The 25287-nt window shown below is 44.6% G+C and overlaps 1 protein-coding gene across 9 annotated transcripts in view; it reads right to left on the minus strand.

Annotated features, from left to right (window-relative positions):
- The window catches only part of LOC124487160 (receptor-type tyrosine-protein phosphatase delta-like), a 111756-nt gene that overhangs the window by 60881 nt on the left and 25588 nt on the right, over window positions 1–25287 (minus strand). For 6 of the 9 annotated variants that reach the window (XM_047049265.1, XM_047049263.1, XM_047049264.1 and 3 more), the window contains exons 3-4: window positions 12527–12675; window positions 10216–10357 (exon numbers count right to left, since the gene is read on the minus strand). In XM_047049265.1, the coding sequence (XP_046905221.1) occupies window positions 10216–10357; window positions 12527–12675 (291 nt within the window). The remainder of the gene's footprint in view (window positions 1–10215; window positions 10358–12526; window positions 12676–25287) is intronic. The other 3 variants (XM_047049269.1, XM_047049268.1, XM_047049266.1) reach the window with 1 other exon arrangement.

Consider the following 25287-nt stretch of genomic DNA (forward strand, 5'->3'; position numbering starts at 1 on the left):
GTGGAGCCAGTTACTCAGAAGCAAGGCCTGTCAATAAGAATCCCCTGAGTAAGTGTGTGTGTGTGTGTGGGGGGGGGGGGGCGGGGGGGGGGGGGGGATATCTTTATATTTCCTAGTCAATTGTGAGCAGACTGCCTCCACACCAGGTGACATGCTAAACGTTTACATCTGCCCAGGTTCAGTCATGTAATACGGCCATGCTGTAGAAGAATAGGTCAAGAAACTGACTGTCCTTTGCTAAACATATTTATTTAGAAATGAGATGTATTTAGGAACATATCTCAAGCAAGCATGGGAAAAGAACTGCTGCTGACATGCAAAAAACTGTCCCAGATACAAAATATAAAGATGTGCAAATACATAGGCTATGACAGCAACATTTTAACGTCTGCCAATTTTGTTTTTTTTCTTACTATAATGTCATAATTTTCTACATCCCCTCAGCAAAGGATTTCACTAATTTGCTGTGGATACAAAGTCAATTTGAAAAATTTGCAGAGACAGAGTGTGAAAATGAGGGACTCAACAAAACAGCTGCTAGAATTAGTTTTCACCTCTATCGCCTGGAGTGGAGGGGGGAGAGGGGGGCGTCAAATAGAATCCCAGTTGTGAAATTGTGTCCAGTCTGTTCGTTAACGATCGTAATGTATCGGTGTTTGACATTAAAACAAGGTGTCCCGTTACACCAGTACGGGAGTTTCTCTACCAGCTGGAGTATTAAAGGGCGTAAATGATGGTAAGGAAAAGATACATTAAATGGGGTTTTTGATTGGGTAGGGGTGGGGAGGGGGTCTGGGTGAGGGTGGTGGTGGGAGGGGGGGGGGACGTCTGTGTGTGGGTGAGGTGCTGAGTTGGAGGAGGAGAGAGGACTCTAACCTCAGGTCTTCACCACCCTGTCTCAGTGAAAAATAGCATCATCTTCTTTGTGCTCTGCACTGATTGTTTCCTTTCTAAATCCCCTTTGAGATTCTATAATTAATTGAATGCTTTTTTTATTTGCTATTAAAACACCCTCAGCTAATGCCTGAGATTATGAGACTCCATTGCAGAGCCAATCAATTAATCATTGGCTGCTTTATTTTCCAAAACCTCCTTCACAGACGAACACTCACAGTCATTCTTCATTCAGAATGACACCGGAGAAAGTCCTAAAGTTAAATGAGAAGTTAGAAAAAGTCAAATCTCTTAGGTAGACTCAAAGAAAGTTTTATATAGTGTGCAACTTTAAAATGTAAAGTTTTAACTCATGTAAATAACAAGACACTAACCCCAATATGAAATGAAAATGAAGCCTCTGCAGTTTATCACATACTCATTACTTCATTATTTTTAATGAGGCATGGAATACGATCAAAACTAGTCACTGACCAATATGTCATTTGACAACCAATTACTTGATCACTGTCGTTAGGCATGGCCTTGCAGCGTGTCAGGCTGAAACTTGACATTAAACTTGGCTTGTACTGACCTTCTCGAAACAACAATCAGGGTACCAGCCCATCTCGAGCTCATCGTCTACCTCAAACGACAATCCAATCTTCCACCCTATCCTCGAACAATCCATTGACACCGTTGAAAGAACACCCGGTTCTGCATCCAGACGGACACAGGCTACCGTGTACCAAACAGAACAGTGTCCGTGCCGCGTGGGAGGGGAAAAATCGTCTTTCATTCTACGCTGACAGGCAGAAGACATGGGTGACGTGCCACTTGGTACTAGTCTGTAATCCTGACCCTGCCCAGTGTTCTCCAGCCTCCCCCCTCGGCTGTCTTTCATCCCTGTCGAGGGGCGGCTGGATCCTACCGGCCGACCGAGGGTGGCGACGGAGGCGGGGGCCGCCGCTGGCGGGGGCCTTGCCTACCCTCTGCGGAGCCGGCGTCATTCAGGAACACGACAGATGTTCTGTTGTGTCCCTCTATGTGCACGCAAGCACAGCAAGTGGAGCAGGGAAAAGAGAGAGAAAGAGAGGCAGGTATATAAAATGTAATGGGGAGGTAAAGAGAAGAGAGACAGAGAGAGGGAGAGAAAGTGTGTTGTATGCCACTGGGGGGGGGGCGGTGAAATGGACGGATGAAGAGAGAGATGAAAAGGAGGGATGAAGCAGGATGAGTAAAGGCAGCTTTCTCTAAAGGCCTAGCCGGGCAAGCAGCAAGGCAGGCGAGGCAGGGAGGGAGGGAGGGCAGAGCGCTGTGTTTATGCTCAAATGCTCCCCCCTCTGCTGTGCAGACTGCTCCACAACTCCAGCAGATGTACTGCTCTGAGTGCTGGAGATCAGCTAGAGGGATAAAGCGTACACCTTTCTTTATTTCATTCCCCCCCCCCCCCCCCCCCCCCCCCTTGACCTCTCTCCCTTTCAGCTGTCTGAGAATCTGTTCTTTACTCTTGCTTTCCCTACCTTTATCCCGTCGCTCTTCTTTAAAATGCCTTCTGTTTACTCTATTTTATCTGCCCGAGACTCTCTTTTCATCCTGTATATATCAGTCCTCCTTCATGGATGTCTCTGGATACTACCTCATCCCATCTCTCTGTATCTCCCTCCCTCTCTGCACCCCTCTCTCAATCTCTGTATCTCTCTCTCTCTCTGCATCTCCCCCTTTCTGTCTTTGCATCTCCCCCTCTCTCAATCTCCCCCTCTCTCTCTCTCTCTCTGCATCTCTCTCTCTCTCTCTCTCTCTCTCTCTCTCTCTCTCTCTCTCTCTCTGTCTCTGTCTCTCTCTGTTTAGGAATTTACTTTGCATATTCCATTTGCTGGTTGTTACCTTGAGCGAAGAATCCATTTACCTCAGAAAACAGAGGGTCGTTTATTTAGCATGGAAAAAGGTTCCTCCTCGTCATCTTATCAGCCATCAGCACTGTTTTTCTGTTATGATTAGTAATATTCAGAAGAGGCAGGGGGAAGAAAAGAAATCGAATTCAACATCGCTCAGAGCTATTTGCTCTAACACAAAGCTTGAGATAGAAGTCTTTCACTCAGTCTCTCTCTCCCGTTCTCTATACACTTCCAAGAGGACGCTTTGGGAGCTCCGATTTTAACAGTCCATCAACCCACATTCGATCCTCTTGAGCACATTAAGCGTTTGTAAATAAAGCGGACGTGGCGAGGAATGCACAAACACACCGGCGCTGCTTTCCCTCTCGTAAAGACGCCTGTCCATATGTCTGACCGTGTGTGTGCAGTATGAGCTGAAAGCTAGGAGGCTGGAGACAGGCTTTGCTGTTTCAACGTGCCTGCTGTAGCGTACGACACAGTGTGACTTGTACAAACATCTCTCAAAGTGTTATGGGTGGTACACTCTGTGTTCACGAATTCATCCCATTTTCTGTGGAAACATTTTTGAAAGTATAACGTGCTGAAGTGAGGGTCATCTACCTTTCAGCAATGACAATTCTACCTTAGTATGAGATGTGAAACTGTAAACCTGTCACATACAGATCCAATGTCACTGCCGTTTTAGATTTAAAACATATTAATACAAAAAAAAGGTCCCACAAAATCGTAGTGAGTTTACTAGCTTTGCGATTGTGTTTAGATCAATATTTCTCTGTGGCTGGCTGGAAGGGGGCTAGCTTGACAACATGGTAGCTCAGAGGCTAGCTGTCGCAGAACGTCGCCAGAAGCTGGTCTCAGCAGGAGTCTAGGGGATAGCAAGTGACCAGGTGAGTCGCCCTACCGGGCAGGAAAACAGACAGAAGGTTGAACCACGAGACCTTGCGATGCTTCATTAACCTTCATGTACCTAACATTCACAAACAGCCAGGTCAGTTTGGTCAAACAGGCTTTTCTAACGACACAGTGTGAGAGAGGACAGATCTATCTGCTCTTTGCTCTTTTGTATTTCTAGGAATGTCTGCTTTGGAGTAAAAGCTACATTGCCAATTTAGTGCTTGAGCCAGTAAAATCTTCCACAGCATAGGTGCAGTGTAACAAAATACACCCTTTATTCAATTTGAGAGTAAACCATTCCCGCAAATGTTCAGAACTTCCATGATTTTTCCTCAACGGTAAGCATGTCAGCATGACACGGTCAGGGATCTTTATAGGTCATGGCTCAGGGCTCTACCACTGGAGCACGGGCTCATCTGACCAACACACCAGATGACGTGCACCATAAATGTCCGAGGAACGTCCCACCTGAGAATATCTCTGAGCTCTGTGTATGGCTAGAAAAAAAAGGGCGGGGGAGTTTGGATGAATTATTGAAATAGCTGGGGCCGAGAGCCACTAAAGAACGGAGAGGGATTACTCTTACTTTGGCTAACGCTTTGCAGACATTCTGGTTCCCATAAGGCCTTAATGGAACAGGGCCTCACTTTAGCAGACTGACTTTGTCCCAAAAGTAGTAGAAGTTGAGCTGTCTTTGTCCTTGGGCCTTGCTACATTATATAAATGCGGCCTCGCTACAATGCATAAATGACTTTTCAGAGACTCCTGGTTTAGCATAAAGGACACAAAATTGCTCGGGAAGCCCACGTTATTAACCACAAGGGGATCTCATTGACATGCCTGGTCAGAGCAGGCATAACTACTGTACACATAAACATCCATTTGGAATGATGGGGTAAAAAATAACTTTGTTCCACTAACTCACATTTAAACCCTCAAATTGTTTGTATGCAATTAGAGAGTAGCCTTGCAGGCAGGCTTGGGGGGTTTCTGAATAGCATCATTAGATGCATTAGGAGTGACCCTGTAGTGCTTGATTAATTCAGTAGAAAGTGACTTGAGATCAAAGCCTGTGTACTAGCACCCCTTGACTCCCTGGCTCAGGCTAATAAACATCTACTTTGAAACCAAGAGTTTCCAGCTCGGAAGCAAACCTAGCACACAGAATGCTCATTGATTCCGGCGACGCAAATCCCACACAGCAGTCAGCCCATGTCTTATGGGGACCATCGTGACTGGTGGCTACTTAGCGACTCAGTACACACAGGCCTTAGAACGTGAGCAGGTGGCTATAGTAGCTCCAAAGCTCATTGGGGATAATTAAAGTGATTAAGCTGATCTTAATCATTTATGGGGTTCTTTGACGATGGCTTGGCAAAGGGGTCCATTACACAATGTTTTTCATGGATTTGGGAGAAAATTCCAGAATCTTAAGTTAGAGTCAAATAAGTTTGAGAATTGTTCATCACAACAATATTTCATTAAATTTATAAGGTAACGTTTTCATTTTAAGGGATGTGTGACTATCTTTTCTGTCTCTTTTTAGTCAAATGTCCTTGTCAGACATTGGTTTCCTCTTTTAATATTGAGGTCATTCACAAGTATAAATCCTTGTTGCCTGGCGAAATGTCATTACATTTGCATTTTCAAATCATTAAGCAACTAATTGCACCTCCCTGTCTGAAACCTGAGGTCACTGCATACTGTAGGACATGGAAGTGAAAACACTGTACCGCGGAAACACACAATGCTCATCCTTCTGAATCAATAATTATTCATTCATAGGGGACCATGCTTACTTTTATTAAAACAAATAGTCAGGCGCAGCGACCAGCATGTTATCTATCATGCTGTGGACACAATCCCAGTCGCTTTGTGGCTTTGGCAGATTTTTTTTTTAACTCCTTATCAGACCATACAACCTAACATCCATCTTGTTAGCAGGCCAGATAATTCTTAGCTAAACACCACTTTGGCTTCTTTTTTGTCTTAAATCACCCCTCTGCACTGTACAAATACTGATTCACTTCCTCCATTAATTACGCGGGAAACTTTGGGTGCGGTGGGGTGTTGGTGTGGGTGATTATTTTCTGCACCGAGATCAATTTCTTTTCGGACAGTCGACTCAATCTTTTTAATTACAATAATAAATAACTTGTCATTATCTGTTCCATTTTCAGTGATGAACGAGACTGAGGATTTAGATTTGAGGGGAGCTTCGAGCCAACATGGGCCTCCTCCCTTGGCCAGCAGATTTATAATAATGCACAGCTCTGCCAAGGTTTTACAGCCGGGGGCTCGTCACTAATCGAAAAACAGGCAGTAACAACACCTACAGTGTGCCTGGAGAGAACATTTTAAGATGAGAACATATCAGAACACATTTTAATCTGGTAATATGCCTAAAACAACTAAATCTACTGGCGAGATTAAAAACACTGTAAATCCAGACCGTACATACTTAAAATGGGAGCTTAAATATCCTTGGTGAGTTGAATTGGGGATGATGACTGGAAAATAACTCCCGGGAAGAAAAAGCAGCTGCTGCCATAACTTGCACCTGTCGCTCAACTCTAAGGGTGGGGGGACCCGGGGGTGGAGGGGGAAGGGGGGAAATATTAATTGTATTGCTTTAGAAAAATGAGATTGAATGCCAAACACCTCTGACAAAAAAGAGCAAGATGATGGGAGTTCCAGAGAAGTGCAAACGAAAGGGGTCATAGAACTTCCTTCAAATGCAAAACGCTGTCTCAGGTACTTTTATAAATCTCTCATATTCGTCCCGGCAAAAAGAGTTCAATTGGGTGGACAGTCGGACAAAGTCAGCATGTTTTTATCAGCGAGTCCTGAGTTACAATTTTCTTCTTTTTCATTTTTTTTCTTCTGTACTGCACAATTGAGTTCCTTGTGTACTGGGCTGAATCATGGCATGCTTAGAACTTGCTAGGTATAAACTAAAGAGAATCGGTAGCACGGTGCCTCTTGGCCCCTCCTTATGTTCCCCGCCGCATTGACTTTTGCAAGCTAGCGATCCCAGGCAGCAATTTTACAATAGCCACCTGCTTCACCCCCACTGTGCTCCGTGCTCTGGCGGGCTAAAACAGCTGATGTAGCAATGTGTTTCCCGAGGAACACGAGCACTCAGTCAATGTTTCGTTTTCCTGTCATTTGCTTCCTGTTAGAAGTCAGGCTCAAACTAAGACAGGTTTGTGAAGCGTTGGGAAAAATAACTGCGTTTTTATAAGAGTACATATTTAATGAAGAAGTTCCTTGACATTTCTACTTCACAAAAGCAGTCTTTTATCATACTTTGACAAAAATATGATCATTTCAAACCAACCAGTTTGACCAAGAGAGCATTTAAAACTACTTGTGTTTTGATGTCCTATTATTGGAGTGAGTTTCTAGGTTTTGCACTTTACTATCAAGTTGACCACATCTGCATAACACTATAGGACACTAGAGTGCTCACTGTACTGCACAAAGATCTGTAATTGCTCTGTCCACCGTTAAATGACAAACCGATGGCGGTACTGTATTCCTAATCTGTAATTGCTGATGTACTGTCTTGGTTGATTCACTAAGTCAACTTTCAGAGCTACATCATGCTCCAGGGAACATTGACTTCTATTCCACACATTCTCAGAGATTCAGAGATACTATGTGTTATGCGAATTCAATCAAAAATCCATGGTTTCAGTGTCACAAAGATGATTCAGCCCTGGTGCTTTTCTTCCCTGCTACCTCATTTCCTTTCATTTTCCAATTTCAGACACCAAATCAGACAACCTCAATTCAAACGCATATCAAACAGAATTTAAGTCATTGCAAACTTAATCAAAAGTGAGCAAGAGAATAGGCACAATATGCAAACTAAGGGCCTCATTCACGGGCCGAGCAGATTTGGCTAGGAACATCATTACGCTCCGGGGTTCGCCTTTCATGCAAATTACTTCTCTAAGCCTGGAAGTTCATTACTAATGGCGTTTCCCATCAGGCCAGGCCAATCCAAATGCTAATACGGCCCATACTCCGGATCCGTCACCTCCAGCCCCTTCTTCCTCACGGCTTGGCAATTACAACAATGTACTTTTTCCTTGTGGAATTAGCCATTACCCCCCGTGGAGAGCTCATGAGCAAAGATGCTTTGCTGTCTCCTCTACCACAGGCCATTGGAGCCCGAATGAACTAAATGAGAATGTCACTTCCTATGCATTGCATTTTACATTAGCGGTCTCTTTGTGCAACCGTGACATCTCAACATGAACGTTGCAAAAACACCTGGCTGTAATAAAAGGCAACTGGTGGAACTGGTAGGACTTTTGAAAAGGTTGCGTCGATTTGACCTCAGCCAGTTGTGACAAACGCCTTGTGAAATGAAGTCTCCCTTCCACGGTTGTGTTGCTGTTGAGCTTGGACTACATACAGAAGGACGACCCTCTGTATTTTTGGTATACCACACGTGCTGGAGCAAAACAAGGGCTGCACTCAAGCATCTCTATTATATATAATGCATTGTTTGTGTGACCTTGTAAAAGTGCTCTACCCTGACCTCCAAATACAGCACCTCACCCCCCTGGCGGGGGGGCGCTCAGTGGAGCCCGAGCACTAGACATGAGTCAGCCAAAAGAAAAGTTAAAAACAGAAATGGCCCTGTGAAATTATATGACTGCCTTTTTTTGCATTTCACCGGTTTGAACCAAACCAACAACATGTGAGATAATATACCTCATAGCATGTGCCCTTTCAAAAACATACAGCTAAAACCACTCTCTTAATCCTGTCGATGTGTGTGGGTGTTTTGTAATATGACAGTTTGTATATCAAAGTATTTTTGTACACATTCTTTCTTATCCAGTGCATGGAGATGTGTACCATCATGAAAACACTGAATATTGTAGAAAAGAGTCCCAGTTGATTCTTGTAGTACCCGTGTGTGTGTGTACATTTAATTTATCTTTAAGTGTGTTCAAGGGAGATAGAAAGAGAGAGAGAGATAAAGAAACAGAGAGAAAAAGAGAGAGAGCTTTTGTCCCAGCTTGACCAGAGAGCAGCATACTTTATCTCAAAACAGAGTTTTTTCATTCTTTCTTTCAGTGGCAGATACATTGATGGGCAAGCGGAGGATGTGGAATAAGGAAGGGAGAAATGGATTGGTAATAAACATGCTAATGCTGCTCTGCAGAGCTGAGAGGAACAGATTCCTTGGAGCTGATGCCCCTTTGCCTCAAATGTGTGTGTGTGTGTGTCATATTGTCTGTCTCTCTCTCTCTCTCTCTCTCTCTCTCTCTCTCTCTCTCTCTCTCTCTCTCTCTCTCTCTCTCTCTCTCTCTCTCTCTCTCTCTCTCTCTCTCTCTCTCACACACACACACACACACACACACACATACACTCTCTGTGGCATAGTGTAAACAGCAAAGGAGAGATGGATGAGAATCCACCACCTTTCCCTTTCAATCGGCCCCTGGAGACAGCACCACAGCTCTTTGTTGGCTCGTTGGGGAGATAAGGGGGGGAAGAGGGGGGGGCAAGGATGACACGCTGCTTCAGAGTCGCAGAGCCAGCGCTTTTCTATAGGTGGGAGCTCCCAATTCAATAGGAACTCATTTACTGTGTGCTGTAATTGTTGGGCATAATGGAGCCAACCTCATTCAGGCAGCTCGAGGCATTTTACGGCCATTTTTAAGTCAAAGGTTTAGAAAGATGCTAACAGTCTTTTGAGCCCAGGACTCAAGTAGCATTCGCTTGTGAAAAGTTGTGTAATCAAGTTAAATAATGTGGAGTGCCTGATATTGAACCTAATCCTTGACACCATGTTGTAGTCTGAATACTCAAACATGTGTTGACAAGTCATATTATCTAGCTTTCTTCAACCATTCCATGGTATGAGTCAAGTCCCAGTGCAAATGGGGAGCACCAAAATCACAAGTAACAGGACAGATGCAAATATGTGGATGTTATCATTAATAAATCTACTGTTGAACCAACCGTAGGGCCTAATGTTGCATGTGGTTACACTATAGTATGGGTTTGTATTAAAATAATATAATACACAGCAAAACAATGAATTCTGCTTGATAGAAAGATGATGTAGAATATGTAAAAAATTATGATTTGGGTATTGTTTAATTTTCCAGGGGGCTAAGAATTTTATTTTGTATTATTTAATCTGTCTTTTAATTACTGTTTCAGGAAACAGAATACAAATGTGTTATTTGATTCAAATTCAAAACGTTTTCTTCTAAGTTGCTAATGAGCTATGTGTTATCAAGTCTGTCAAAATAACCCTGAGATGCAGATAGTTATTCCAACACATCAATGCCTCTAAACATACAAACTTTGAAAGGCCTCAAAATGACAATAAAAGTGATATATTCTCATCAAGTTCTGACCATTCTGTACCAGAATGAATAGACAAGAAAAGAAAAAGACACAAGACGAACACAGAACAAATAAAAGCTTGCTTACCTGGTTGGTGGTAGGAAGTAAAAGTTAAACAGAGTTGGGAGCATTCTGTTAGTTTTAGCTTGAAGGGGTTACTAGCACCTACCACGTAAAACAGACAGTTTGGTGGTGGCACTCGTCTCTCCAACACTGTTGGAGGCGACACATTCGTATATGGCTTCATCTCGGGGCGTACGCAAGGGCTGAATTCTTAGCACCGAACCAGAGCCGTCGTCAAACTCTATCACCTGCAGGTGCGAGAAACAAGATATGTTAAAGGAGTTTTTTTTGCTCACAATTATTGACGGCCCTTGCGCAGAACTGACACCATTCACTCCAGAAGACAACATGGATGGTGACTCAGACGATGTGCTTCCCATGAACAAATATCTGAAACTAGCGTGACCTAGCTTGGCTGAGGCTGCTCAGGCTGCTGTCATGAGCAGTAATGGGAGTTCAACTCCATTTTGCTGTGTAGGGACATGATTTGAGATATACTGTTTAGAGTTTGTAAGTGAAGTTTGTGAGTAAATTGAGCAGTGTGCATAGCCTGGGTTATTACCAGGATATGTTTTGGGCTTTGGGTCAGTTTCTATACTATGCTTCTTTGTGCCCATTACATTTGTAGTACCTGTATTGTACGGGTATATATGAGGTAGATTGTTACAATTCAGGGGTTGAATATATTTAAATATAGTGTACATTGGCTCCCCGTCTTGTAAATCTATCTTGATTACTTAACTATTGGGAAGATTACTAAAGTGGCCAACTAACTTTAAGAATGGGAAATCTTAACATTATCTAGACCAGAAATTATCTGTTAGTCATTATCTGTAATCCGTTACATTGAGTATAATTTTTTGAATTGCCCCACTCTTAAAGTTAACACACTAACCCTCAAAATGCATCACAGGAAATTTATTAATGGGACAGAACAAGCAAAAACAATTAAATGTGGCTTGATAAACAGTAACGGACAATTGTTGTACCATGACGTGACAACAGTGGCTCAAAGGACAGGACTGAGAGTTTTGGACGGACGACATAAAATGTTCACAAACAGGTGTTTTGTAGCTTGTTCAGCTAACTTGGCATGCTACATCTTATACTCACTTTTTCTAGAAAGCCCTGTATTGTAACTCAATTTTTAAGTTTAGGTTTATACATTGACGGACCCATAATGATCTTGGATTCAGACACCCACGCACCCACCCACCCACGCACACACACACACACACACACACATTCATATACAGGTCTACAAACTTGAGTGCCGTTCAGTTCAGAGCATTTATCTTCAAGTGTTAGTCCAACTCAGCAGTACACCTCAACATTTCAGTGGCCAAGCTACAAGCGTACAAATCTGGCATTCATGGGAACATATGATGGAAAATAAGCGCTCCCCCTTCTCATTTCAACACGAAACAAAGCAAGGCAAAGAGAGAAGACCTCTGTGTTTTCGTTGTTAGGTTATGAGGCGCGAGGCGGCGACATGGGCATGGGGGGTGGGCGTTGAGATGTCGGCGGGCATGGGGGGTGTGTGCAGCCAGCGGCCAGCCTCAAAAGGCAGCATGGGAGTTAGAGGCGGTGTGTTAGCATTCACCACGTTGAGCGCCGCAAATGCAGTGAACTCTGATAAGATTAGATTTCTGTCGGCATGAGAGGCAAAGAAGAGGCGAGACAGGGTCTCCGAGCCCTGATAAGCAGGGGGTGCCAGGGAGTAGCAAGCAAATATGGTGTTTGGAATTAAATTAAATAAAACTTGGAGAAGAAAAAAAAACAAAAGTGACTCGATGATACTCCCAAGAAATGACACAGAAATTAATAGAAATCTTATCAGTGTTCGGTCTGTGATGTGTTATTTGTCATGAGGATCGTGCTCGAGCAGAGATTAAAGCAGGCGCGAAATCAAAGCCTCGGCCAAGCAAAGTGGGGAGGACAAGCATTCAGACGGAGATGCCACAAAGCAAAAGAACCCCTGAGCGCCAGCGCGCCTCCACTCCTGCTTTCTGCATAAGTCAAACAAACACAGCTTGATGCTAATGTAGGTATCTGGGTCACAACGTGGTCTTTTCCCCTTCCTTTAGCTTTACTTTTGGTTTCCCCCCTGCCTCGCTGTCCAATCGTTCTGCCTTTCCTTTTTTTAATTGCAAATCTGTCCCCAGAGTGTCGCGTACTCCCTCATTAAAACCCATGCATGGTAAAAGCATGGCAAGCATAGTTATTAGAGCCTGCTAATGCGTGGTGGCAAGTTAGGGCCAAGCAGGGGCTGGATGGCAGGATGGAATTTGGAGAGTGAGGGAGGGGAGGGAAGGGGGCGGGGGGATTCGGGCCAATGGAAGATGAGGGGTGACCAAAAGCACGGGTGAAGCATTCTGTTTTTTGTCGAGCATTTTACATCAGAACAATAGACCTAATACCTCAAATCTCTGGTTGCTGACTTTCTTCCCCTTCTTGTTCCAAACGATCTTAGGGCGCGGGTCTCCGGAGGCTTGGCAGATGAAGGACGCCACCCCTCCTTGCACACCCGTTTGGTCATTAGGGGTTCTTAAAAACTTTGGTGGTGCTAGAGAAAGAAAGAGAGAGAGACAGAGAGAGAGACAGAGAGAGAGAGAGAGAGAGAGAGAGAGAGAGAGAGAGAGAGGGGGAGGAAGACAAAGAAACAAACTGGTTAGAGTCGTGCTGATGTGATCAGGAATTTCAGGATTTAGCTCCCTTATCGAGTTCTACACAGCAGAGAGTGGCAGATTTCAGCACTTGCATGTTATCAGTAAGTCGATTGTCTTTGGGGGTCAAGCCACACTATTGCCATAAGTAAAGGGAAACATACAATCCGATGGTTCCATGACACGAATGGTGATACGGATAATCCTTCTAGTAGATAATGTTTAGTGTTGTGCTGAAGGCTCAATTTAGAGTGGCAAATCACATAGAAGGGATCACAGGTAAGATTTCGATTTAAAGATTTATGATTGTTAACCTTCATTTTCTTGTCATTCGTCAAAGGACAACAGAAGCAACGAAATGCCTCAAAAAGTTCCAACCACAAGTTCAGGGCTATCTGCTTTTTAACCAATGCTGGTTGAAATTCCACCCCTTTCAAAAATAAATTCCAAGATATTCAAATGACTGCTCATTAAATATAGTTTGGGTTTTGTTTGGACCTATTATTTAACAGTAGATTCAAAGTATATTTCAAAGTGTCTTTGATTTCACTTTCCATATGCTTCTTCACAAAGAGTTCTCTCTAATTAGTGTTAAAACAACCTAGCAATTTGCCACATATGCTATATAATTGATTGGATAAAGGTGAAATATGCAAAGTCTAAGTTTCGAGCACTCGCAAGTCTGGCACAGGAACCTTTCATCGCTTACTGTGGATGAAAATGAGTCACATTCTGAGGAAAACGATTGAGCCGGTTCATATTCATTTCATCCAGTGCTCGGGGCCATTCATCAAAGCAAGCTGTTTCGTATCAGCTTGTCGGAATGTGTGCAGGTATATACGATACCGCTGGGCGTACATCTTGTGGACCCTCACCCCTTCATTTGGTCTAATGAGAAGGGCCGCCATTTCCCAAACCATTACACAGGAACAGAAGGCAGGTGATGATTGATGCTTAGCATAGCTCTGTGCAGCTGGCATGCTAACGCTAACCCCAGCCAGAGTCATACTGGCTTCTGCAGAGAAATGTGTCTGCTCTCTGGTTTTAGGGTCAGTACAGTGTCTCAATTTACCTCATTTGGGGGGAAAAAAGCCTTCCTGCCTGGCCTCTCAGGGCTGACTAGTGGTGTGTGGAGAGCATCTCGACAGAGCACATTGTTAATCCCTCGAAAACCACCCACTTGGCATGGAGGTTGTGTCCTGCGCAAATGAGACACGCACTTGATAGGGGCCCGGGCAAGTCTGTTAGGCCATGCGTAGGTTTCTCCAAGGCTTAATTGGCGCCTCGATTCAACGCAACAAGTCAAGTGTAAAGGCAATGAGGAAAGAAATTTAAAAAATGCAGGGGAAAGAGGGGCAGAAAAAGAGAGCAAGAGAGAGAGAGAATAGGAAAACAGCATTTTCTTTGTCTGCTGTCCGTACATCTGTGTACACCCACTGCATTATGGCTGCAGTGTTTGAAGGGTATTTTTTGTCTGCTGTACAGTTTGCTCAAATAAAAGCGTGCAATGTCTACAGTATGCAAATAACGGCCATTGATATGCTGAGCTATATCTCAAAGTGATGGTTAAACCATTTGGAGACAAATGTCAGTTTGTCAGACTGAATATTATTCAATGCCGTAATGTAATCACTTGCATCATGAATGCTCATTACGTGGTAGAGAGGAAAGTCCTCTGTATCGCTGAATTATCACTGAAACACTTCAACCATTGTAAGATTAATTGCTGGTGATTTGGAAGATTACCTCATGATCTGTTCAAATAATGACATCGTATTTGGACTTGTCAGATCAAAACGATCAACAGATCAAAACAAGTGCGAGTGGGTAATCGCTCTTGGAAGCAGTCAGGGAGGGAGGAGAATAAAGATAGCATCCTAAGCGCTAGAACTGTCTACCATTGAATCAATATGGAATGGTTTTCTCCCAAACGAAGAGGTTCTGGGTAGGTGTTTGCTGACAGCATAGCTGGGCAGGTTGAGACCTCCCCTCCTCTCTGCTCTGCCTCTCAGGCTAACTAGCCGGCTCGGCGTGAGGTGTTGCTCCATCTGTCTCTGCATGGACCAACTGCTTGCCTTTTATCAATCACTTTAGTGGGCCATTAGAGGCCACACAGCTGCAGTAATAGTAGGGACGGCTGAATCACCTCATCTGCTCTGTGCGTGCGGGTGTGTGTGCGCGCATGTGCGTGGGCGTGCACATTTGAGTGTGAGCGTGTTGCAGTGCGTGTGTTGTGTATTTCAGTCTGCGTATGTGGGAGGGGGGTGGCTTATGTGTGTTTGTCTGTCATTCTGTCCGCTCCCCCCCCCCCCCCCCCCCCATACTGTAATATCCAGCAGAATAAAGAAAGTGGGGCAAATTAACCAGCAGGTTCTCAGGTTGAGGTGACATAAGACGCACTGTCGGCAATCAAAAGGGGCAGACAGCTAAACAGGCTGGCAGCTGGGCCTCCACTGGGCAGAAAAGACCAGATCTCCACGTCTCTCTCTCTCTCTCTCACACACACACACACACACACACTGACAGATCCAACAGGTGTGCGGCCAAGTCTGCAGCACGCAATTTGTCAGCACGAAAGAAGAAAAAATAAAAAAAAGAGAGAGAGAGAGAGAAAATAATCGTATATCTGCATTTGCACGTCATCTACGCTCGGCTGGGAGGGAGGGGTGGGGTGGCTGGTGGCATCCAGGACGTTGAGCGGGGACTGATGGGTAATTGATATGCTGTTGGGGCCCATGTTCTCTGGGGCCATCCATTAGGGCTTGGCTCGTCTCCCGCGTGGGGCTGTGATAGACTGGCTGCTTCGCCGGGGAAGGTGAGATGAAGGGAGAAGTCGGCGCACAATGGGGAGTGATTGAGGCGTGACATGGAGGAAAATGGTGTTTTCACAGACCTGGGCTTATTTTCTGTGATCACACCCACGTTTTCAGGAGGGTTGGGACACATTGCATGTAGCAGACCCAGCAAATACCAAATTAAAACTGTATCCAAATTGCTTGTACCCTGAGTCCAACAAACCCAAAGTATTTCATTGAACAATATGCAGAACTAAACATACAAACAGGTAATTTGTTACAGATTTCAGATAAGTATAGATATACCATAGGAAAGAGATGCATTTCAAAAAAGGTATAGGGGGAGAGAGAGACCAGACAGTTCAGTTGTGTGGCTGTAGCTGCTGTTTTCAGTCTAAAGTTAGATTTGAGTGCTGAGATCCTCAACAGGACAGGAGAACCATCCACCGGAGGCCATACTCACGACTTGCCAACAGTATCCTGCTCTTATGGTTTTTCAGGAGACTAATGGCTCATAAATAAAGATATCCACATGGAGTGCTTCACCCTGCATGACACAAACTGGAATTCATAACCACTGTAAGCCTATTTTCCCTTTTAAAAAGCGGGTAGGTAAATAATATTGCAGATCAAAGATAAAAATGCCAAATCACCCAAAAGACTATATTGTTTGCATTGCTGTATGTACCCGGGACACAAATTCATAAGCTATACATGACATCAAATATTGCTGTTTTGATCAAAAGTCTGACAAAATAGCAGCTTCAAAGCTTCATCCAAGCAACCCAACAAGTACATGGAAATTGCTTTTGATGTCAACATATACAAGGGTCTTTGCTGTACAAACTAATGAAATAATCCTCCTTTGCTATCTTTTTTTTCTTCTTCGCTAGCTTACTACATACAGTAGTAGCCTTATTCTACCTGAATTAATACAGAGGCTAGCAACGGCTAAGCCGCTGCTAAGCTGTCGGCCACAAACAAATGAAAAGTGTAAAGCCAGGAGCAGGCTAAAAAAGGTTGGTGACGTGAGCCACCGTGCTTTGTGCTCTCTCATGGGGTCATTATATAACCCTGTCTATTCACTAAGTTAATGAAAGAGAAGCCACGCTCCAGAGCGTTTCCAGCGCTCTCCCCCTTTTTTTCTTCAATTGAACGTGGGTAGGCGCCATATTAATAATTTGGTGACTGAAAGCCTGTGCTCTGTCCTTACTGGATGGGCCACTTACTAGGGGGCCAAGGGGGATGGTTTCATGGCTGTCGGTGGAGTTTTTTGGAGGACCTTGAGAGCGATGGAGGCGTTCTTCACAAAGCCGGTGGTCTGGGACAAGATCGCTACGGACCCCGCTGCCTCTTTACCTGGTCGTTCTTCCGAGCAGATCCATATCCATGACAATCTCTGTGTGATGAGATGGCTTTTCCTGAGTTTCTCTCAAGTGCTTTGTTTCATGAGGCCCCGCCAGCCATCCTCCGTACAGCGTACGCAAAGCAGAGGTCTGATCCACCAATGAGGTCATGGTGGGATCAAAAGTTAAGACTAGGCTCTGATGTGGGGCATTATGGGAGATTAACCTAAAATGTGGCCTTCGCTCTTAGACAGTTGCTGTTTGGGGCTTGTCAGGAAGCTGAGAAAATCACACATTGGTTTTCTAGAAGCTCAGAGGAGCTGGCCTAAGACAGAGCTGTCTCTTACTAGGAATGTTATTGCATGCGTTTCTGAATTTAAACTAATATTTGTGTTGATCTACTTCCGACCTGGTGTTTATTAAGATACAGTCCTAGTATTGGAACTAGGGTTTGTGCATTTCTTGTGCAGTCTTTTTTGTTTAGGTAGGTTTAGGGGGTTGTGAAAATGAAATATTTTAATAGCAACATATGAAGGGAATGACAAATGTAATGCAAAAGTATAAATACAAATGTATTGATATTATATTGTGACATAAGTAGCGTTTTTACTGCTAAGCTATTAAAGTCTTTGAATCCAGGGGTAGGGGGGGAGGCAAAGTAATAAAATGAGTTTCCGCTGAAATCTCCAACCAGACAGACATCCAGTTCAGAACTGTTCAGTTTTCACAATTATACTGAGTGACATATTCAATTTCATTTGCATGAAAAGGCCCATTTCTCTCACTGAAACTTTCCCTAGTGGGGTGGGGTGTGGGGAGAGTGTCTGTTGAGGAGGGTTATAATTAATCCTAATGCTTTGGGTGGCAGTCTGACAAATACCTGGCCCTTTTGGACAGTTAGGGGAAGAAAGGAGCATTTAAAGATGCCATTAACCTCACTTGACGTCTTCAAGTCAGACGGTATCAGTTACGAAATATTGATGAATCATCACACACCTGCCTGGGCAGACAAATTCAGGGCGACCATTTTGATTAGATGAAGGGTAGAGAGAGTGGTGCGGTGAGAAAGTTAGCTTAAGACTCAGTTAGGACGGAAATACAGTACAATACAATACACTGGTGACACAAGGCTGCCAATATACATGAAAACGGGCACCAAATCGAGTAACAATATGGTGAATAGATCATGGGAGATTACAGTATTACATATGAACATTCAATGAGCTATGAGTAACTACAAATCGATCAGTCAAGATCGCAGTATGAATCAACGTTTTTCCCTTGAATAAAACAATAAGTGGTTAACAAATATATATAAACAAGAGGCACGGCTTTGACAACACACAAAGCCTACCGGGTTCCAAACCCCCCCCAAACATTACAAACAGGAGGGGACACGCATGGTATTCCTGTCTAGCAATTCCCAGCAGCACAAAACCGCTTTATATCTGCACAGCAGTGATAATAACGGCCTTTATGTGCTCGCGAGAAAACAAACCCGTCGTTGTGTGTTCACAAAAGGCCAGGCAGAGAGAGAGAGAGACAGAGAGTGAGCGAGCGAGGGTGAAGAAAGAGAGGAGGGAAAGAAAGAGAAAGAGAGAGAGAGAAAGACAGAGAGAGCTTAATTAGAACCGTTCGTTGATTTGCATTGCATGCTCATTGGAAATCTCGCCTTAAATGGAACTGAAATTCTTATTGCAATTAGTGATTACTTGAAAAGGGATATGGCCCCCGAATGATTGTTAATTACTGGATCAGGAATAGTACATTAATTCACTGTGGAGGTTTTAATACAGTTCGGCGATGGGGTTTGCTCCCCTGTATCCATCACACGGCTTGTCACACGTAATGAGGATCACAAGAGCCCCTCTCTCCCCCCTTCTTGGAACTGCAGGTGATCAGTAGAGGAACTCTGTGTCTCAACATCAATCCTGTTTCTTTGTTGGGGTGAACATAAATTTGGGACGGGATTAGGAAAGCGTTCCAAAATTCAAGTTCAAATCTCTAGGTGAACTGGGGCTATGGGTGGAGTGAACACACTTTGTGGCTATGGCATTTTATAAGGCCTTTTATTTTAGCCACAGTGAATGAGCCACCACATTGGTGATTGAACAACATGTTTTTGAGAGCAATTGTGCTTTTAATGGCTCTAGTACCGGGGGGGCATATGGCAAGATAACCCTGCCAACAGTCTTCTCTCCTCTCCACGTCTTTCAGCCCATACAAATTCACCAGCTCTTTCTCCTTCCTAAGTCAGGATGAATTAGTTCTGCTCTGTGGCACTGTTATGTGGGGCCTGTGGTTCAGGGCCAAGGGCCCCAGGAGCAGGGCCAATCTGCACAAAAGAGAAGAAAAGAAAGGATGATGTTGGGAAAGGAGGGATGTTGTTCTTGTCCCGGATTCACCATCCGACATGCTAGTCCTTCCTTCTCCGTGGAACACACAGACACACACACACACACACACACACACAGACAGACAAGCACAATCCTACATCTGGAGTAGACAGGATTTGTTTTTACTTCCACAGCAGCAGGTCACGAGCCATCCAGATTACCAGATTAAACACCCAACAGTGGCTGTAGTAGTGACTGAGCAGTTGTGGGTGCAGCCCTTCTACTTAAAAAAAAGCTGTTTGTTATTGAACTATCCTACCTGATACCAAATACTTCATGTGATATCTATCCTCACGTGGTCTGCTGTGGAGGTTTTCCCACACAGTCTTCAGATGCTTGTTTCTGGAGATTGAACATTCCAGGTGGGCTCTAAGTAACTATGGAACAAAGAATAACCCTCTCTCTCTCTCTCTCTCTCTCTCTCTCTCTCTCTCTCTCTCTCTCTCTCTCTCTCTCTCTCTCTCTCTCTCTCTCTCTCTCTGTCTCTCTCTCTCTCTCTCTCTATCTCCCTCTCTCTATCTTTCTCTCTCTCCCTCTCTCCCTGTCTCAAACTGTCTCTCTCACACACCACGTACACACCACCTCCCAAGAGACAGATTAGCGAGGTAGAGTGATCCCGTTTGTCACTTAATAAAACGTCCCACTCTAGCAGATGGCTTTGTTCCTACGGCCCAGGCCGTTTAAAGAGAGGGACCCACATCGCCACCGTGGCGACACGCACATGAAAGCACCTCCCTCTGCGGAGGACACCAAACAGAAGGAAGGGCATAAATACTGAATGGCGCGGATGTCGACGTAAAGACTTCAGCTGTGGATGGATTCAAGGGAACAGGACCACAGCTGATTGGAAGTCCCAATGTCTGGCCTTAGTTTGTACAATGGAGAGACGAAGACATATACCAAGGACCGTTTTGCTTATGACTTATTTATTTTTTCCCCAAAAAAATGTTTTCCCATTCATTATTTATTAATTTGTGTATGAATATTGGAATCGGGGCCAGCTGATGGATAAGGCTTCTGAGAAATACTGGTTGGCTGGGAAATTGTGATTTGTTTGTCTGTTTGTGTTGGGTCTGTGATGGGTGAAAATAGGAGTCTGAATAGATAAGTAATTCCAATTGTGTGGCTCACTCTGCTTGGTAGTCTGTGCAGTGTATTTGCAAAAGTTAATTATCTGATAGGATAGGCGGTGGCAGCCACTTACACAAAATGCATTAGTTCATTCTGTTATCCACCAGGCAATGGAACGATTCATTAAATGGCAGCACAAGTCCAAAATGGCCAATCCTTTTAATGCAAAGGCTTTGTGGACTTAAAAAGCTATTACAAATGCCGCCAAATAATAACCAATGTTTTTTTTTTTTTCTGTTGTCAAAATGGCCATGCATGGAACACACAGAGATTCAGATTTAACATGATGTGATAGGATTTGGCGGTTTGCCAAGCTTGTAATTGATTGTAAGTAAACTATTTGCCCAATCATCAATATCTCTTTGATTACAATCAATTTGATCAAATGATCCATAACATCATTCAACTCAACTTTGGCATCACATTATAGATGCACGGTAGTTGGTAAAGCCAGGAGGATGACATTTTATGTATGAAACAAGAATCACTGAACTGCATGATTCTTTGCCGATGCAGCATGAATTGCACTAAACACAGGCATAACATATTACTGGGGGGGGGGGGGGATAAATAAATAAATATATGAATTACTCCCCTAATTGTCTTTGCACTCGACCACTGTGCGGAAAAGCTCACCTCATATTTGTTTCCATAGGAGCACAGATGGATTATGTTGAACAAATGATTCCAGGTCTTCGACATTGTGTGTATAAACTGACTGAAATGTTATGTCCAACCGGTGCCAAGCCATTTCTAATGGGTGCCAGTTGTCAGGCCATGAACAATGACATTCCACACACATTATTTTCACTGGCTTCTACGATGGACCAGCTCACTCCACACGTACGCCAGTGACCTCAACACTCAACAACACTGGTAATATCCACAAAACTCTGTGAAGCAATCAAATAGAACAATGGATGATAACAAAAGCTCTGAATTACACTTCACATACTCTTTTACTCCCTTAAACCATTTCATCTCAAGGAGCTGGCAGTACATTACCACGGAACAAAAGAAAGGCAGGAACCTAAACGGCAGCAACAACTCCCTTCAGCTCAAACCCAACCCTGGCCTCAGCCTCTTGAACGATCAGCCTCGTGTTCGACGAAAATCCAGGTAGTGCATAACGTGTGTGTGTGTGTGTGGGGGTGGTGGTGGGGGGCTTCACCAGACAAACCAACACGGAGGCATCTCCCTCCCCCAGGAGTAAGCATCTGTGTCCCTCCCGGCGAACACCTCCCCACCCCCCAGTAGTGGTCCTCAAGCCGGTCGCTGCGAGACCAATGTGACCTTTCACAGGCCATTAACTTTACGGCGTCGAGAGGAAAGATGGAAGGTGTGCATGAGGCGGGGGGGGGGGGGGGGGGGGGGGGGGGGGGGGGGGACAGGGGAGGATGAGAAAAATAACCCCCCCAAAAAATGCCACTCTGCTTTGCTGTTGGGGGACATGTTTTCCTGTTAGAGCACCTTTCAGGGAGGGGAGCACACCCCTGGGTGAACAGCTGCCTGGAGCCCAATGCGTATTCCATTAGGGTAACAAAAAAACCCTATGCTCCCCTACGACTACCCCCCTTCCCCACACACACACACACACACACACACACAGACACAGACACAAGCATCAGCCCATCCGAAAGGGCACCCTCCTAGCGGGAGGGCAGCCCTAATACTGCCGCCGAACAATCACCGCTGGCAATCTCAGCCTTTCACCACAAGCCCTGCAATGTGCCAGCGCTCTGGATGCACGAGGTGCACCACAAATGCATCTGGCTGCCATTAGAGGCTTTGTTGTGACATCGCCACACACTCTCCTGAGCGAGTTGAAATGACACACATTAGCTCGCGCTGCTGGACTGGCGGGGACATGCAGCGTGTCGCTGTGAAATACAGAAAGGTGCGGGGAACTGGATGACAAACGAGCTCCATGCTAAATACCCTAGCTTCAGACAAAGCTCTGGGTAGCCTCATGAGGAATGATAAGTGGCGTGATGAATACTTCGACTTCGACAGATTATCTCTCTTAATCACTGAAGATGGTGACCTTTGATAACCTTTATACAACCGCATACAACGGATTCATGTTCAATTTATACACTCACACCACTGTCGCTATTATGCTAATGCTAGCTTTGATTTCATCAAACCACTGACCGGAAAACAGAGGTCAATGGATTCAAGATTCACATCTTGATTACCTGGATATCAGCACCATTTTAGTTGGGCACGGTTCAGTCGAAGATGCCACTGTCAATAAATTCAACATTAAGTCATATCAATGTATCTTAATAACTCCGCCAGTCACGTAAACAGCATCATGTGTCATTGAGTCCAAATGCAACGTTCACTTTGAGGGACGAAGATGAAACTTCACAAGTACAAGAGCATTTTGTCTTCTTCGATGCTAAATTGTGCCACGGCAAATACACAGCAGCGCGTGTGCGAGTGTGTTTTTCACAGGATGGTTGTGTATCTCAAGGGCCACATGAACTGGAAGGTTGAGATTAGATAAGGGGGATGGGAAGGGGGGGGGAGGTTGAGATTGGAGGACTACAATGCCCGAAGAGACAGAGACTTTTAGGGGGACCTAATGCAAATAACACACAGGAATCTGGGGCCCGGATGACCGTGACAGTGCCATAGAGAAAACGTCAAAGATGGAGAGGGTGTGTTGACGTCATTGTGTTGCCTCACCCCTTTTGTTTGTGTGCGTGTGTTTGTACGCGTGTGCGCTCGCACATCATCCCTCTGACGAACGACACATTTTGCGTGTCTCGTACCGTGTGTCATCTCCAAAAACGTGTCACCTGTTAACCTCGTTAAAATGGAACTCCAGTACCAGAGGGGCTGTTTGCTTTGGGTAGGCAAACATATCTTCCCAAACAGGAAAACAACCTTGTTGTGTTTCAAATATGCCTGTCGCTGTTGTAATGTCACCTAAATGACTTACATAAGACTTTGTCATGATGCCGATAATTAAAAGATCATTAATATGTTTGCAGAGCAGCATTACCTCATTCAACTAGGTTGTTAAGCTGTCAGATAGAACGAGGGAGCGTTCAAGACAACTCCTGCCTCCAGCGTTCGACTGCTGCTAGGCAACACTAGACATCTGACCTGCATGCAGTATGAAGGGAAATGGACAGCTACCGATATACATGGTGTGATAAATAATAAGAAACCTTTATAGTGGGACGTACCTCACTTCCCTGCTGCGGCGTGACAGTGCACGGCCAGTGGGAGCTCTCAAGCGAGAAGCTGATCATCCGTTGTTTCTAGTGGTTGTGTTTTCTAATGCCACCTCTGTGTTGGGAACTGGAAATCTGGCCTTTGGACTGTTCCGGAACGGTCACGCTACTGACTCTACAGGGCTAGACTCTCTTCATTGATCAAACGCCGTTGAGAGAGCAGCGGTAAGTCAGCAGCAAGTCAACAAACAAGACAAACATTTGCATGCATTAATGGGCTCTGGAGAAACTCTGTGTGTGTGTCTGTCCGTGTGTGTGTGTGTGTGGGAGCCTGCATGTGTGTACTATGCAATTGATCAAACCTACCTCAACAAAACTATACATACATAATTTAAGTAGTTTTAAGATTCTTTCTTGGACAACTATCTGATTTTATCTTTGGTTAGAAATGTAAAGACCCTTAAGCTTCTTGCACTTTTGCATAATTTCTATTATTCCGAATGTTACGTTTTCCATGAACGTCGAAAAAAGCCCCAAGTCATTCTGTTTTGGCAGAGGGACACAGTGAGATGCACATTAGTAAGAGGAGAGAGAAAGCTTTCAATGGAAATCCATTTTATTAATTGTCTTAACTCATCATGTTTGTGGTGTAGACACCAGTTGACCAACCATGCATGGGTATATGGTTGGAAAGAAGAGGATTCTATGGCAGTCTATCTCAATCCTGAGACATGGCTCAGTCTGCGACAGCACTTCCATGATCCATTGTCCCTGCGTAATTGGGCAAGGGGATTTGTCCTATTCCTAAAACTTCTAGCAGCAGAGAAGAAAATTGCAGCCTGCTATGTGTGTGTGTGTGTGTGTGTGTGTGAGGCGGGTCAGTGAGACTGTCACCATTTTACAAACTGACACGTGGAATTGGGCACTGTGCCAACGAGCGCAGCGTCTCATTAATTTGCAAACGGGCACGGCGTGTGTGACTGGTCTGGTATGACACCTGTCAGCAAAGCCCCAAGTCAGAAGATTTCAGCCACATCCAATTGCCGCCCTGACAGACAGGAAGGGTCCATATATGGTTTGTTTACTTGCCAAACAGCTTTTGTCTGGGCAGAGCATAGGGACAATGCAGTTACAACAAATATTATTTTCTTTTTTAGGGTTTGTTTGCGATATGTTTCAGAGATTTATTCATTCCAAAAACGGTTGTTGCTACCTTGTTGCATGTAGGCTGAGGTCACACTCATGAATCACTCTACCCGTGCCATGACACTGTCCAAACCTTTCCCAGCCTCTCAAGCTTGGGAGAGGGGAAAGGGAAGGGGGGTGGGGAGGGCTTACGCTTCCCTAAAAACAATTTCCTTCTCTGGACCCGGCAGACTGAATTTATCAAACTTGGGGAGCTGGAGGTTCGAGTCCAAAGGAATTGGCTTCCATTTCATGCCCATCTTCGTTTTTTTCTTCTCTTTCCCTGGTTTTTTCTTTGTCTGTCTAGCCTACAGTCTTTACAGCTAGGCCGGGACCATTTATCAATGTTGCCATCTCGACAGTGCCTGGCCCCCTTCCTCGCTGGAAGCCATTAGAGCATCTCTGCATCGCCGAGACCAGATTGCATTCTGGCCCCCGCTCGACGACATTTATCATCTTTTGTCCCCCAAC

Source organism: Hypomesus transpacificus, chromosome 25 (genome assembly GCF_021917145.1).
Source record: "Hypomesus transpacificus isolate Combined female chromosome 25, fHypTra1, whole genome shotgun sequence".
NCBI lineage: Eukaryota > Metazoa > Chordata > Actinopteri > Osmeriformes > Osmeridae > Hypomesus > Hypomesus transpacificus.